Consider the following 16700-nt stretch of genomic DNA (forward strand, 5'->3'; position numbering starts at 1 on the left):
TCCTTTGATGCTGGGCAGGTAGTGTAACGTGGCTTTCAGAGCTTTTTTCTGATAATCGCTGCCTGCTGCAGCTTAAAGCAAAGCTATAAGAGCAGTAAGACTGAACCAAAACAGTAAGTAAGCTGTAAAACCAAAACAATGACCCTAAAGACACTAAAGTGGCCCGTAGAGCAGAGGGGAACTGCTAAGTTGGGTGATAATTTCTTTGGGTTCATCACTACAAGCGACACCTTCCACATATACATGTGGCCATTTAATCCATTGTTAATATAATAATATTGATTAGTACAGTTTTAAGATTGTGCTGCCATAGTTGAAAATAGCCTCAATGTTCATGCACAAAAGGGCCATTAAGTAATTGTTTAACCTAATCAGCACGGACTAAGTCTGATTGACAATCATCAACTCAAATCTCAAAGCAATATAATCAGGATTATAATTTTAGCCATAATTGTGAAGCCCTATTTGAGGCCTGACGAATGTTCTGTGTGTACTCGAAGTGCTACAAATAGATAGTTAAGAGCCTCAAAGGATCAAAAGGTCATAACGAGTTGAGTGGTCATCATTTATCATGGTGACTTAACAGCCAATATTTCTCTCCCAAACTGTCAGCATGGAAACAACTACATCAATAGCTTGAGATTGTAGAGCTGACGTTGCATCACATGTCACGCATATCCTGTAGCATGTCCTGTCAGCTGCAAAGGAGCTGGAGTTCAACAGTAATGATATCGTAAATGTCTCAAATGTTCATTTAGTGTCTGTGTTTGTCAAGGATGCGGTCTATCACATTTATGGCCATTGTCGTAAACATGCTAATTTGCTGTTATCACCCTTGGCGAAGGATAAACTCTGCAGGAGCGCTGTAAACAAAGTCTTGTTAGTGAGGACAGTCATGATGACCAAAGTGTCTCCAACAATTCAAGGCCCATCACACAAACATTTGCAGCAGCTCAGTAAATCTGATGGAAGCACATGAGCATCAGAACAAATTAGATGTAATTGATTCTTATAATTTACAGAAATCACAAGACTCAATTACAGTAAGTGCAAAGTTTTACTATAGTTTTTCATGGAGAGAAACATGCATTATGAGTAGAGCTTTCTTGCGTTTGGTTCATAAAATTTATGACCATGAACGAATCAATTTCCATACTAGAGAAAATCTTCCTATCGATTAAAACAGGATATTCTGAGCTGGGTATCGCTCTGCCACTCATCTTTTTAAAAACGTTTTTTAAGCTCTGAAAAAGAAATCTAAACAAGAAAAAATGGATATTCACTTGTGTCGCAATTCTTATCGCTGTCTGTGATTGCACTATTCAGCTAAAAAAAGGGACATTGATTTTCTCCTCTATTGTGAGGTTATGTGAGTGTCCATTATGTCCAAGATGCCTTATTAATCTATGTAGCATTTGAGGGCAGACAGATGGGCTGGCTGGAATTCACGAGAATAGTCCTTATGTCATTTTATTTTGGACAGTAGCACTGTGTTCCTGGGAAAGCTGCTGTGGGTCAGACAGTCACCCATGAGGAACACCAGGTCAGGGCCTTATGCTCCGATGCACATTAAGTTCCACACAGTTAAAGTAAGAGACTCATGAACAGGATGTGACACATAGGAAAATGGAGTCAGCTCAGACTGGAAGAGTTAACCTAAACAAAGACAGTCAGTTGACTGCACACACAAATCTCTGGCACCCCATCAATGAGAGCTTTGATCACACAGTGATGAAGGGTTTAAGTGAATAGGGAACAAACTGACCCCTTGTTCTTCTGAATCCTGTTTTTAGATGCAGCTCACAATGTATAACGACCTCCCACTGCAGAATTTGGAAAACATGTTTTTTATCTTACCTGAATCTTAATGAGACTCTGAGCCACTATTGCATATATCAACAAAAAGTTTTCATCCTTAGGATTTTTATGACAACAAACCCTATTTTTGATACTATTTATGGCCAGCATTTTGCTATCTGCAATAACCATTCAATGTATTTACATTTTGTAATTACCCCTTTATATAATCATTCTTTTTGTTAGTGTTGGGTCTTCCTTTCCTGTGCTGGACTCAGATGGCCTTCCTAAACAAGAGGGATTCACACAAACGATGCATGTAATCCAGAGTTACTGTTTGTAATTTCATCTTGATGATATCAGCCTCACTGTTTACTGTTTCCTCCTAACATTGTGTCACAGCTGTATTGAGTTACTATTAATGCAAATTAAACTGAACTTCTCTGCAAATTAACCATCTCCTTACCACAGCCTTATATAAAACTACTTGTGTCATAAGTAGCATGAAATCTGATCAGAGATGATTGTGATGTGATAGAAAAGACAAATTATTGACTGACTTCTTTATAAAAACATGAGTTTGTTTGGATGTGCTGTAAACAGATACAACAGTTGCTGGCAAAGTAGCTGCTCAAGGAGTGCTTGCTGCCCACAGAACTCAGAGACTTGTAGTATGAAACCACACTTGCCTTTACCAGGACTGAAATCTTGAGGTAAAAAAGCATCCTTGGTTCATCACTTCCCAATGTTTTATTTTAACCTCTTTCTTTTCCCCACCAAAAATAATTAAATAAGTAAAACTGAAATATTAGTGAGACCTGACACTATCCTGGGCTTTGAGCTCATCCCCTGCAGTAAAAGCGATTTTTCCGTCCAGGTGAAGTGTGTGTGTGTTTTTTTAGCAGGTTATTCATGCTGGTTCATGGTGAGTCACACTCCAGGAAGACTGGAGGAGCATGAGTGGGTTCTCTGATATTTCCAGGTTGACGTCTGAATGGGTGAAATCTGGTGGTGCTGTCTGCAGGGCACTGACATATTGTACATCATGGGCAGAATCTATTCTGAAAGTGGACTTTAAATGCACTTACTTCATTTTCAAAAATCCATCATTTTTACAGGCAGCTTTGGCCAACCTCCTTTCAACACATCATGATTGGACTTGGAGATATCTCAGAAAAGAGTTCGTTAAACTTTTTCCAACCAACCTCATTTTCCTACATTTTGCAATTGTGATGATTGTGTTCCAGATGTCATCACTTACTCAAGGGCTTTATAATCTGTACAACATACAACACCCTCTCTGAACCTCAGTTCAACCTAAAGCTTTGTCCTAAAAAAATCTTGTGACAATAAAGAAATCAGATAGTGACAGACAGACTTTGTGTAAAGCTTGAATATTTAATTTTTAGGCCTATACATTTAAATGACTTGTTCTCAGCCATATAAAAAACATTACTAACAGAAGTTGGAAAGGAAAATGTTCAAATAGTGTATCATTGTTATGACTTGTGACTTGACTTGGACCTGCCCTCAAGGACTTGCAGACTTGACTCAAGACTTACTCTGACTACGTTGAGACTTGACCTGGATTGGATTTAAATTACTTCAGACCTGCTTTAACAAACTTGAGACTTGACTCAGACTTGTGTCAAATAACTTTGGACTTGTTTTGGGACTTGTTGTGACAGACTTGTGACAGACTTTTCTCTCTTATTGTGTCACTGGAAGTACAATTAAGTGAAGGGAAAAAGTATGTTGGAAAGAATAAATGCAAATCGTCTTGGTCATCATGTAGAGGGACTCATGCAGTGGTCCCAGTTTACTGTGCCCCTTGTGGGTGGAGCCATCTGCCAGCAAATGGCTGGAGTTGGAAATGTTGAGAATACAGATGTGATGCCTCATTATCCAGTGACAGATATGAATGATGAACACTGGCACCTTCTGCTGTCACCTCATTGACAGACCCAATCATGAGTGCCCCCCCTCCTTGTTGCAGCCTGTGTGTTTTATTTACTGCCATCACTGAATCTTCCCTCTGCCAGTGACATTAGCATTTCTAGGGTTGCACCAACATTGCTTCCAGTTTCTAAACTGGGGTGTTCAGAGGCATAGAGAGAGATTCCCTGGCTTTCAAAGAGGAAGGGTATATTAAAAATTCATGCGGATGCTTTTTGTCATTACGAAGCCATCAGTGGTTGCAGGTTGACAATACAATTTCACATCATGGAAATGTATTAGGCTTAGCTCATTCATTATGGATGCCCATTGGTTTCTTTTTCAGGATGGCCATTGTGTCATTTCTAAATAGATGAAAGCCAGGTAGGATCAGAGTGTATTTCACTATGTAAAACATTTGTTCTGCCATCTCAGAGGAACCTTTCTGTTCTTATCTATGTCCCATCTACATTAGCAATGGCTTTTAAAAGGGAAAATTAGGACATTTCGTAATGGTATTGAGATGCTGTGCTTTTTGACTCCTAAAAATCTGTTATACTGTACATTTAACATGTTTTAAGAATTTAAAATCTAGGTCATGCCTGACCCAAATGGTAGAAAAGATGTATTTTGTAACTGATGCACAGTGAAATGTATAAATAAACTCATAAACTGTGTTGTGGTTTAGTTGGTTTTTAGCCTACTTTATAAAAAAAGGATGCTCCAGTTAGGTAACAGAGATTTTGTCCGCTGCCCTCTATTTCTGATAATCTTCCACTTTCTTCTCTGGTTGGACAAACACAACATGACAGCAGTCACTCTTGAATTTTACTGTGTGATACTCAGTGACAACAGCATTTCCAGAGGTGAGAACACAGGTTGTTTCCTACAGGTAATATTGACCAAACTGAGGAAGCGGTCACCTCGGAGTATCAGGATGTGCTGATTGATGTTGTGTTTATTCCTCACTTAACTATCTGTATTTACAGTTTAGGATGTACGTTTCACTTGAGCTCTATCAGTGTCAAAGCTGTCACCTGACAACTCTGGCTTTGTTTGCTAACAATCCTGGATCTCATGTTTATTACCCTGCAACCTGCCTCCCAGCCTGCTCTCAAAGTCTATCGACTTACTCCAGGCTTCAGTTTATTCAGCAGCTTCTCCCCCTGTGCAGAAAGGCAGAGTGACAGAATAAAAGTGATGCCCCGGTTTTATTATCATGCTGCTCTCTACTGTGGCTACCGAAGCTTCAGGCTCTGCTGTATCCTTCCTTATTTGTGTCTGTGAAAGCTGAAGCCACATTCTGTCACTTCGCCCACTCTTCCGCTGCCAATTTACATGATGAGCTGAGCTCTTGTGTATTTATTTACACTGCCAGATATACAGTAACTGATGAGTGTGTTTGTGACACTGCTGTTCCAAACTGTGACTCTTTCTTTTTGGTTTATATAACACAATTCTAACAGGCTGCCGAGATGAATCAAGGTCTGTGGATGCTCATTGATAGGCATTATACATTTGCTACAAACCTTGAAACACATTTAGATAATTTCATTATGTTTGCTCTTCTGTTCACATTGAGTTCAAGGTTATCTAGTTTATCCTTCTGACAAAATAGACCATCAGTTTTAGAATGAAAGATCAATTAATAATGTGTTTCAAAACATTATATACACATAAACAGTATGTAAGGCATTTTTACATTTTTATATTCTTTTTACCTTTAATTTCATCTGTTAATATTGTATTTTATGTTCCTGGTAAAGCAATTTATAACTTGATTAGAAAAATGCAATATAAAAAATGTTATGGTTATAGTATTATTATTATAAGTTCTTAAAAAGGGGCAATTTGTGTTTGTAAGCACCTCCACGTTTGCAATGATTTAAGGTATCTAAATCATTTTGTGTCTCTGTGTATAGAGAGCATAAAAAGTGCAAAGCAGCTGAGGATTGAATAAAGTAACTACTGTCTTGTTCTTATCCAGTTCTTATGTTGAAGCATATTTGGATGGAAATAATATGGTAATAGCATTATGACTATATTATATGATAACTTGAGTAAAATGGTCCTTATTTCCTGTTTTCCAGGTGGTGCTCGTATTTGCTCTCAGCATTGGAGCCCTTGTAATATACTTCATAGATTCCTCTGAGTAAGTATTTCTTCTAACTTTTGAGTTTAATCTTATTGAGTTGTTATTTTTACCACCTTTGATCACTGGAGGCTACTCTGGCTTATAGGTCATGAATGAGTCCTGCAACATTTGGAATAGTAGCTAGACTACTTTTATCATTTTTCAGAGTTCGGTTTGAAAACTTTCCTCTCAAGTTACACATTTTCTCATTTGACCATAAGGTCAGATCTACTCTTGAGATGTGGTTATGTGAATGCTAATACTTTCATCATCGGAATGTAGCCTTGTAGCGATGAAACCAACCAGAACAGGTCTGAAGATGGATGGATAAAATACAGTGTGGGCTGTTATTCAAAAAGGTTGTTAAAACCAAGAGACCAGGAAACTGAGTGGTGGCCTTGAATCTGTGTTAATAAGGTGTCCAGGCTTGCTGTACCTGTACATTTACTAATTATACTGTATGTATTATGGTAATATAGCAGTCTAAATCACTAAAATCCTGCTGGTGAAAATATTTTTTGCTGAAATTATAAAGGTTATAATAGACCATTGGAAAATTGTATGTATTGCAGACATTTATGATTTAGATTAGCCTCAGAGATTATCTGTTCCCTACAGTCACGTAAATCCTCATATAGTGTATATTACGAGCCTTAATAACATTAAGTGCATTGTGCTCTGTATATGGTATTTGTGACCAAGCACTTGCTGGCTGTTTTTATCCAATCCCCTTCCAGGTAACTGATCCGGGCTTACTTGCAATCTCTGTGGACGAACAGCCAGTGCTCACAGATGAAATTTGCTTAATCTCTGTAATGAAAGGGTTAGTCTCCCTAACAGGCAGGAAAGGACCCAAGTTCCTGGTTAGAACAATCACCATCGCTCATCAAACTAGAGGAAGCGGAAGACCCTTTTAGCTCCGCTTGCGACAGTATACTGTTACTGCAGCCCGGTGATGTTTGGACAGGACATGCCATTAAGACTTAGAGCAAAATACACCAGGATAAAAGCTTTTATCAAGCCTAAAGGGAGTCCCCGCTGGGAGTCATTTTAAAGCAGGGAAGAGAAAATGGGCTGTAAACTCATGTAATCTGGCTCATGGTCCTGGAGGCAGGCATTCAGATTATTTGTTTTCAAAAGACTACATATAGCTGAGAGCTTGGCCTGCTCTGATGTGGTTTGCGAGCATGATCTCATTTCATTATCTGACCAAGCTCAGGTAGAGTTACATCCTCACCAATGCCATCTGTGGCCTCCTGTTCTCAGAACTTGCTGCTAGCGGTGCTGGATACCTTTTCACGTGTTGAAAGATGACCTTCGACCTCTCTCTTTAACCTTTTCACGCATAAGAAAGTACACAATGAGGAATGGTCCTGCAGCATCTGTTTGACTTTTATAATCATGTTCATCCCACTCGGCTCTTTTGTCCCAGTTTTTATTCAGTCTTATCCAGGTCTTTCCATTATTCAAACAGTATTTTTTCACTACCTGTAAACCCAACAAGCCCAGTAAGCCTACTTAAAGCCAAAGAGCAGCCAGTTAGCTGCTCTCTTGCGTGCCTCTAAGTGGCAGCAGACTGTAACAGATACAGCCCTTCCTGTAATTAGTCCTTTGAGGTGGCTGAGGCTGTTATATGATGGACAGGCTGACCTGGCTGGAAGCCACACTGAGACAGAGCAGACTCGCTTAGATTCATTGAGAAGAGCTCAAGCTATGAGATCCACTGAGATGAAGATGTTGGTTAGGTCCCAGAGGGAGTTTTACACCATAAAGCTTTAGATAGGCTATATCTTACTTTGCCCACTGTGTTTCCATGTAGTCCCACTTGTGATGAGATGAACACAGAAAACTCTGTGCTGTATTTGTTTCATTAAGGTCGAACTTGGACCAATGCTAATGTGTCCGTGACACTTAATATCAAAAACTGTCAAGGATTAAAAATATTGGCATTGAATGCTTGGTCAGATTCTTAGTGTTGTTGGCTTTGATAAGGTATTTCCTGATGTAAAGTTGCATTAATTGATGTTTTGGCCACTGGGGAGCACAAAAAAACCTCCACAACAAGCTGACAAAGCAACAGCTAATAAGCTAATTCCCATAATGTTGTTACGGCTAACTATTGCCTATTTAAAAATCCAGCAGACAGAGAGCAACATTAGCATTCATTTGGAGTCATGTTTCTGTCCACCTGGTAAATACAAGTCCAATATTCACTCTCCTTTTAGCTCTGTGTTTAGCCTGTTAAATGTTTAGCTGGCTAACTTTGTCTGCCATTTTGTGCTGGGCAGGTACTGTGTCGTGCAATCTGTTTATTTGAGCTTTTTTTTTTACTGGAAACCAATGGTTGCTGCTGAAAAAAGGTTTGAAAAGAGTGTTGAGCCCAAACCTTAACGTTATAGTAAGTGTGCAGGCTGTAAAACCATAACTGTGAGCTAAAATAGTCTCTGTTAACATGTCAAAGTTCTAATTTGCATGATGATTGTCTCTGGTTTTGTCACTGCAACTGGAGCAAACCTTTTCACTTTACTTATATTTGTTAATATGAACAATTAGTGAAGCTTTAAATCACAGTTTTGTTAATGGTGCACTTGCTAATTTATATAGGAAATGTTCGGCATGACTGCTTGTGTTAAGACATTAAACTGATGCATTTCACACATTTGGCTTATTTTACCTAATTAAAAAAAAAGAGTTTTGTAGTATTCCTCAGAGCAAAGTATCAAAAAGGTTTATCTGCACCAACACTCAATATTACCACCTATATCTAAAATTTTCAAACGATACCAAGTTAAAGTGAATTGTGTGACCTTTCACCTCCAGCGGATTTAGCTTTTGTTCAGCATTTGTTTAAGGTTGTAAACACTCAAATGAATCACATGCAGTGCCATCAGAAAAAATTAAGGCCTTCCACATGTGAGCTATCCTATCTGTTTGAGCTTGAATTGAATGAGGAAGAGAGAGACCAGAGCTACTTCGGGCAGGGAGAGTTCGTGATCCATAACAGGCTTAGTCCTTTTCCAAACCAGGCCTACTGGAACTCAATTATTCAGCGCCGCAGGTCTGCCTCCACTATATGGTCTGTCAACCGGCCATGACAGGGACTTTGCTGGGCTGACGTGTCATTACAGTTAATGAGGGCAGAACTATCCAACATGTTGGGACTATTCTTAGAGGTGCCAGAAAGATGACTGGAGAGAATTTCTTTTATCATTTCTTATGTTTTTATCTCCATTACTATTTTTGAGAAGAACAAAATTACTAAAACACAAGCCCAGACAGTTGGATCTAACAAATTAATTGTTAAATTTACGCCTTTGGTTGAATATAGGAGAAGGAAACAAACATACAAACTAACCAAAGAGTTGATAAGATACAACAGAGGGGGAACAAGTAGTCCAATATAAATTGGAATACAGTGAATACAATCAAAACATCAACCATTTCCCCTTACAGTGTCAGATATCTTACAAAAGTCAAAAAGTTAATTGCTTCATTGTAGTTCCCCCCAAAAAAGTGTGTGCAGCATGCTAAATGTTCCAAAACTTGTCAATTTGGCTTGTAAAGTAGCTTGTTTTCTGAAGCAAGACAACAGGTTATCCTTTGTAACCGCTTGAAAATTCTGCAGCTTTTTTTTTTTCCATAAACAGGATATAAGTAGTTTTGTAACAAGAAAAAGAACACAACTGAATCAAGATCTTTAATTTCTTGTTGTCATAAAGCCCTTAGCATAGTTTGAGGTCAAGAGGAATCATTTATCTGTTATTTGTGCTTTATCTTTTCCTAAAGTCGATAGCCGATAGGCCCTCCTCTGGCTGCATAGGAAGGATATTTATAAATACAACCTTGATTAGACTGAGGGTTAGATATGAATGTGAGTGTTCCACATCATATACCAACCTCTTGATCAGTATTATCAACCGGATGATCAACCGAGTGTCGCTGCTGTGCATCAGTTTGGTTCAAAATAATCCCAGAGGTATTTTCATGTCACCTCATGAACTCTATGAGGGCAGTATTTTATTAAACAGAGTTTATTCGATTTTTTTTTTTTACATAACAAAAGCAATTTGCTTTAATCCGAGTGGTATTAAACAGCACAGGCTGAGATTGTAGCTGTTGAGTGATGTGGTGTGCATTAGTGAAGCTTGTGAGTGTAGGGACCCTGCATGATGCAGGTAGTGGACTAACAAAGAGGCATGAAAAACAAACTAAATGTATGAGAGGGACGTGCTTGGCACTAACATGCTGCAGAGAAGCAAGACTGCGCATAAGGAATGCATCATTCATAATAACCTGTGCATTAAGTAGGTGATTCTCAACCTTTTAATTCTTGACCCCTTAAAATCAAGTTAATGAAGCTTTGTCAAAAGTTGCGTATATCCATGAGTTGTGAAGACTTAGCCAGAGAGTAGTTTTTCCTTCTCAGATTCATTTATTTGAATAATTTTAGAGGACTGAGGAGGTAAAATTATCAAAATGATGTTTTTTTCATAGGATTTTGTATCACAGAAATATACATTGTCTTCTGCTTTCATATCCTGTTAATTATCTGACAACCTTTAAGTACAATGTAACCCCCTTGGAGGGCTCCTGACCCCAGGTTGGAAACCACTGCTTTAGGGTTGCAACTAATAATTATTGTCCTTATCAGTTAATCTATAGGTGATTTTTTTAATGTTTAATCTATTAATTGTTTTGTGCAATTCAAATTTTAAAATAGTTTTTAAAACGAAGTTCCCAGAGCCCAAGGTGACGTCTTCAAATTTCTTGTTTTGTTCAACCAAAAGTCCAAAGTTCAAAGATGTCAACTTAGAATCATATAAAACAGAGAATATCAGCAGATCATCACATTGAAAAGCAGTGAATGTTTGGCATAGTTGACTGAAAAATTACTTAAAGGATTAATTAACATCAAAATTGTTGATTGACAAATCAATTAATCTCTACTGTGCACTTTTATTGTTAACATAATTAAGCAGTCACTGTTCCATCATAAATATCTTCTATTCTATTTTTATTCATTTGATTGATCTATTCATTAAAATGATATATTAATAGAACATATATTCCACAGCACAGCTGTGCACTAATTAATTATCCACCGCTTTGTTAAGTTTTGAATGTACAGTAAACTTGTGTTTCATTTTAGGTGTGAATAATATTTTGATGGGGTCTTCTTTTTCAAACTTCCAGGTCATGATTATTATTACAGCATCATACTAACGTATTACATTCACATTTACTTGGTTAATTATTTCTCTTTATTTGAATTCTTAGTGCCAGATACAAGCTTTTTGAGGGTGAGACTTCACTACATTTGCTATGGCTGCCTGATTTCATAAAAGACGATATGAACCCTGCATGCATTTAACCCTTAAACTACTGCTTCGGCTCTGCATTTCCATTATGTTTGACTTAATGTTTACCTGAAACATCTGTAAGATCAGAAATGCAGGCCTAAAAGGTAAACAGCACCATTTTCATTATGTAATATTGCACCTGGAATACAATGTATTCTTCAGATTGTTCTGCAGTTATTTAAGGGTTAATCAGGTATATCAACAAGTTATTGCTTGTATGACAATAAATGCATGTCCTTTCTCAACAGAAAAAAACATTGGAAAATATCGACTATTGCACCTTTTTGAACACTTATGTTCCTCTTGTTTCAGAAATCTCAAAAATACATTTTCAGGAAAAGAAGAATGCATCTTTTATGCTTTTTTAAAAAGAAATGTGGTTGTAATTTATCAATGCATTGATTTTCTCACTTTGCTGTCAGCATTTGTCCTTGGACATTAACATGCTTTGTTTCTGTCTCTAACAGTCCTATCGAGTCCTGTCAGAACTTCTACAAAGACCTCACATTGCAGATTGACATGGCATTCAATGTGTTCTTCCTGCTGTACTTTGGCCTCCGCGTAAGTAAAACCAATGTTTCTTTCATGTTTAGATAACAAAACATCTTAAATTTGTAGTTTTACATCTTTGCAAGTCAACTGTTTAACTGAAGGCTCCTGAATTCTCCTTTATTTTCTGCAGTTTATCGCTGCCAATGACAAGCTGTGGTTCTGGTTGGAGGTGAACTCGGTGGTGGACTTCTTCACGGTGCCTCCAGTGTTTGTGTCTGTGTACCTGAACAGGAGCTGGCTTGGTAAGGATGCACACATCTCTCACTGAGGCTGATGAACTGACCAAGCATTATACAGTGGATCTTTTAAGTTTTTATTTCCTAGCAGTCTGTGGTGCCACCCAGTGGATTTACTGTGTGTGACAGCAGCCAGTGAACTCACCAGATAATCTCAGCGCATCACTTTGCTGCAAAACGGGAACTTCTTGGTATATTGTGTAGATGCAATAGATGGGCACACCTACAACTTTAGCCATATAATTTTGATAATTTTGTCATGGATATATGCTTTATGTTTTGGACATTGCATGACATGCATGAGAAGTTCAAATGAGCTTCATTGTTAATGTAAACATAGTGTATCAAATTAAAAACCAATGGCACAGCATGAGATCTGAAAAGCATGGTGACAAAAAAGCTTTCTGAGCTTTACACGTCTCTTTTGCATGACAACACTATCAAATATTGTATGGCTGTCAGCTGGTGTGCCATTTAAAAGTGCATTTTTGAAAGTTGGTTTGAATGGAAATGTAATTTTCTATCGATTCCATGTCTTCGTCCGCGTGTTGTGGGCAGTGGGTGTTGCGCTGCAGGTGTCATTCACTTGCCCTTCATCTCTCCCGCAGAGCTCCCCAGCACACCTGCAATAACACTCGAATGAAATCATGCTGTGATTGAAAAGTACGCGAATGGATAAAAAAAAGGTAATAGGCTTTGTTGGGGGCTCGAGCGCTAGAATAGAAGTCAATCTGCTAAATGTGCGAAGCTCATCACTCGGAGAGGTCTGTAAGGAATTAGAGGATTATGGGGAATCATTTTTTTCTGCATTACAGGTCTCCATAGCTGGTTTTTCTTCTCCTGTCAGCTGAGAAACAAACCTGTCCTTTAGCCAACAACAGCACCTCTCTTAGCAATGAACACCCTGGACTTTAGAGTCAGTATGACAGCTTGATAGATATTGTTGCATAATGTGCCTGTGTATTTTCTCTGGGCTGATGTGCTGTTACTTGTTGGCGTGAAAACAATAAAAGTAGAACAAGCTACTGCTGGTTACTGGTGCCATCTAGTGGACATGCGAGAGTATAGCTGGCATTTATGTTGATACCTTCTTTCACATTATCATTATATTGTCATACTAGTTATTGTTTTGGGCAATGTTGTTGTTTTGTACATGTTTATTTGCCGTTTCATCACTGTAGTTGTGGCAAACAGTGCTTATATTCAAGCTTAAATGACTAATTGAGAATAATTTTAAATTTTATGTTTGATTTGCTTTTGGGTCTAACATCTGTGTTTTCTTGTACATTGTACATTATTTTCTGCTCAAGCCTTTGCTTATTACTTTGATTCACAATTCAGCTGCACAGTGAAATGCTGGCTTTGGTTTTGCTGAGGATGTTGGTATGATGGAAAATGGAGAACTCAGAAAATGTACCAACCAAATCTCTCATCATTGTTGATATTATAACAATGGTTTTGAAGAAATCATGGCATGAGTTATGTTGCTGGTGATTTTTTTGGCTGCATTTCCCAGAGTTCCCGAGTCACACAGTTTGAGCAGCGCTGTGATTCTGTTGATACTGTGTGTGTAGGTGTAGGTGTTGATCTTTTGGTTGTCTGTTAAGCCATGCACAGCTCCCACTGCTCGTGTTAACTGTGGATTTCTTCTATTTATTTCACACAAACCAAAATGCAGCACTTCCTGTCAAACACAAACAGGTGTTTAGAACAGCTAATATATGCTGTATATGTTAGTTTTCATGCACATAGTTAGGAGCCCGAATGTAGGTTTGAAAATGTTTGTATTGTATTATATCAGTTGTCTAGTAAAATGGGCTTTTATTTGTGTTCAAATTTACAGATTAAAATGAAAGATAGCTGTATTTCAAACTAAACATTGAGGGGGGCAGGTGGTCTGTGAGCAATCATGGAGGATTAGTGACTGCTTTACTGATTAGTTAAACTGAGGTTGAACAGGTTATGAGGTCATAACCAGCTCAGTGCTGTCTGATCACAGCTGTCGGACTCCCTCCACTGATCAAAACTCCACATTTCACCAGGCGCTGAGCCAGACTGCCAATCTGCCAGTCCTCCTGTCTGAACATTTCGACACAATTAAACACACAGTACGCACTATTATTTGCTCATTCTCACACATTCATTGATGCATGACAAGCTCGTGGGTGCGAGCATGACACACGTTTTGTTTGGATGTTCATGCAGCAGCTAGTAACGATAAGTTTTTACTGTACTTAGAAGTTTTAAATTCTGACCGGCTCTGAACCAGCAGGTATGAAATACGAGCAGCCACATAAGCAGCACATTTATCTCTCACTGTGAAAATAATCCAGTGCAACTGTTCCAAATATTAAGAGGTAAACAGGACATTACTCTTCCAGATAAGATATTCATATCTTGGTGGCAGATACGCATTGCAGCTTTTTCTCCCAGCTTAAGTATAAAAACAGAGAGAGAGAGGCTTTTAGTATCAAATTGTCCACTGAAACTAAATGTCCTCAAATACAAATTCTCTAAAGTACTCTTTATCAACTTTGGTGTCAGGACTTTTAAAGACATCAACAAGATTATTAATGGGATAGAAAAGAAAATATAGTAATGCTAGATTTAGGGGCCTGTCATTTTCTGATAATTTCCCAGGAATTGTTCTGGAAAGAGAGACATGGGTCACAAAGTTATTTGAGTTTAGTTGGCTGAGAGTTAGTTGAGTTCATAAGCAGTTGATTTCCAAAATGTTCTTGAAAGGAGCCTGAATTTTAACCCAAGTAAATATTCATTCGTTATTGTTTTATTCTCAATATATGTTGAATTGTATGTTTGCCTGTAGACAAATTTTACATTTTTGCACATTTAGCTGACCTGCTTTGCAGTGACAACACAAAGTCTCTATAGTTACAGCAATTAATGGGATTAATTAGAATTAGTAGAAAATCATATAGTCCTTTCCACCAACTGTCCTATGAATTTACAGAAACACTTCACTTCATCTCTAGGAAATTACAACTATTGGACCCGTAAAATAAAGCATTAGGCTCTGCTACACAAAATTATGTTTATTTTTTTGGACTTATCTCTAGTCTTTGCTTTTGTTCTTAAAAAAATACAAGATGAAAAAAATCAAATGAAACAATCTGAGAAGAAGAAAAAAATCTTTTCAAAGCTCATTGACAGATCACAAGTAGATTTAATTTTAAATGGTGACAAGCTGGAAAGGTTTTTGAACCACTATTCTAGAGAACTTTTTTACCCTTCATTGTTTGTACTGAAATGATTTAGAGCATACGCAGTACTTTTCTGACTATAGAAGTGATTCATATTTCAAATTTTAAGTCACATTTCAGACTCTGCAGTGCTGCTGCAGCAGTGCTGTATTTTCTCTTTGCTGGGTCATATTTCAAGCTGTACTTTTAGTTTTAAAGTCAGCTACAATAGCTGTTATTACATCAGCTGTGATTAATTTAGGGATTGTTGCAGAATCACTAAATCCATCAAAAAATACAGGACTGCCAAAGCTTCTCATTTTTCCATACACAGCTTTGCTGGCCACTCACATGACTTGTTTTCTGTTTTAAATGTAAAATAAAGATAACCGCTGTTCTTGTCCAAGATTAAAGAATGAAATTTGGATTGTCCAGAGCAGTTACAGGGTTATAGGGATGAGATGTGGTTTACATTGTGAAGCCAGCTGATGGACAGACGTCTGACCTCTTCCTTTCCCTGGATGAATCCTAAAGGAGCTTACACTCTAATATCCTGATGGGAAAAGGGTTTGCTTTAAGCTCACTGTACACGCCCAATCGCAACGAGAATACTAGAGAGTCTGAAGTAAAAAAAGAGACCTTTTTGACGCCAACCTGTTGGGTGCCAATATCATGAAAGCACTTGATTGCTTTTGTTTTTTTTCTCTTTTTGGAGGAGGATCATATTTTTCTCTACATGATATCTGACAAGGTGGATGCAGAAGAGTGAAGACGTGGTTTTGAAGCAGACTTGTCTTTGGAAACTGTCTTGGAAACCATATTGATTTTCAGACATGATTCCCACTAAGATGTTAGTGTACCGGGGACCCGATGGAGGCACACACTCCCAGACGATTTCAAACACGAGAAGGAGAAAGAAATCAACCGGAGAGCTCTTCCAGAAGGGCTACAGAGTCAGGATGGGCCACGGGCAGGTCAGCGAAAAAGAGGACCAGGACAGCATCTGTTACAACTTCGGTTCATGCGTCCATGTAATCTCCTATTGGGGTAAGACCTGCAGGAACGTGCTAGCGAGGGGGAATCTCCGCTAAAGCTGAAGGCTGGCGTGTCTAGAACTCTTTGGACTCAGTGTCAGCTGGAGCAGGTTCAGGTTCAGGATTTGCTCTGTATTATGATCCCCATCTGGCGAACCCTGACTTGAAATGAAAAAAATAAAAAGAGCTTTGGCAAGGCACACCGCGGTTCACGTCATTTTATAAAAGATTATTTATTTATATTTTTTGGCTGAATGGTTTCCCGTAACGTCTTTGATTTGTGTCATTTGGCATTCGCACAAATCCATTCCAGCAGGGAAATTTGTCTGCACGATTAATGCACATAGAGATGGATTTCACTTGATTGCTCAATCTTGGCTGAGATGGCTTTTAATTGTTTATGCAGCAACGACACTGCGGCGGATACTGCTTTTTTCCAAACTTAGTTATGA

General features: G+C 38.2%; 1 protein-coding gene and 1 long non-coding RNA gene across 9 annotated transcripts in view; one reads left to right on the forward strand and one right to left on the reverse strand.

Annotated features, from left to right (window-relative positions):
* The window catches only part of LOC137172560 (calcium-activated potassium channel subunit alpha-1a-like), a 97594-nt gene that overhangs the window by 31757 nt on the left and 49137 nt on the right, over window positions 1-16700 (forward strand). For all 7 annotated transcript variants that reach the window (XM_067577067.1, XM_067577068.1, XM_067577069.1 and 4 more), the window contains exons 3-5: window positions 5823-5884; window positions 11694-11787; window positions 11909-12020. In XM_067577067.1, the coding sequence (XP_067433168.1) occupies window positions 5823-5884; window positions 11694-11787; window positions 11909-12020 (268 nt within the window). The remainder of the gene's footprint in view (window positions 1-5822; window positions 5885-11693; window positions 11788-11908; window positions 12021-16700) is intronic.
* LOC137172565 (uncharacterized) overlaps window positions 1-16700 on the reverse strand; it is a 225102-nt gene that overhangs the window by 8180 nt on the left and 200222 nt on the right. Inside the window, exon 8 of one of the 2 annotated variants that reach the window (XR_010925006.1) lies at window positions 12043-12637. The exons of the other annotated variant lie outside the window; for it this stretch is intronic. This is a non-coding gene — a long non-coding RNA (uncharacterized lncRNA). Of the gene's footprint in view, window positions 1-12042; window positions 12638-16700 lie in introns of those variants that run through there. 2 annotated transcript variants of the gene reach the window in all.

The sequence above is a fragment of the Thunnus thynnus genome, chromosome 20 (assembly GCF_963924715.1).
Source record: "Thunnus thynnus chromosome 20, fThuThy2.1, whole genome shotgun sequence".
Lineage (NCBI taxonomy): Eukaryota > Metazoa > Chordata > Actinopteri > Scombriformes > Scombridae > Thunnus > Thunnus thynnus.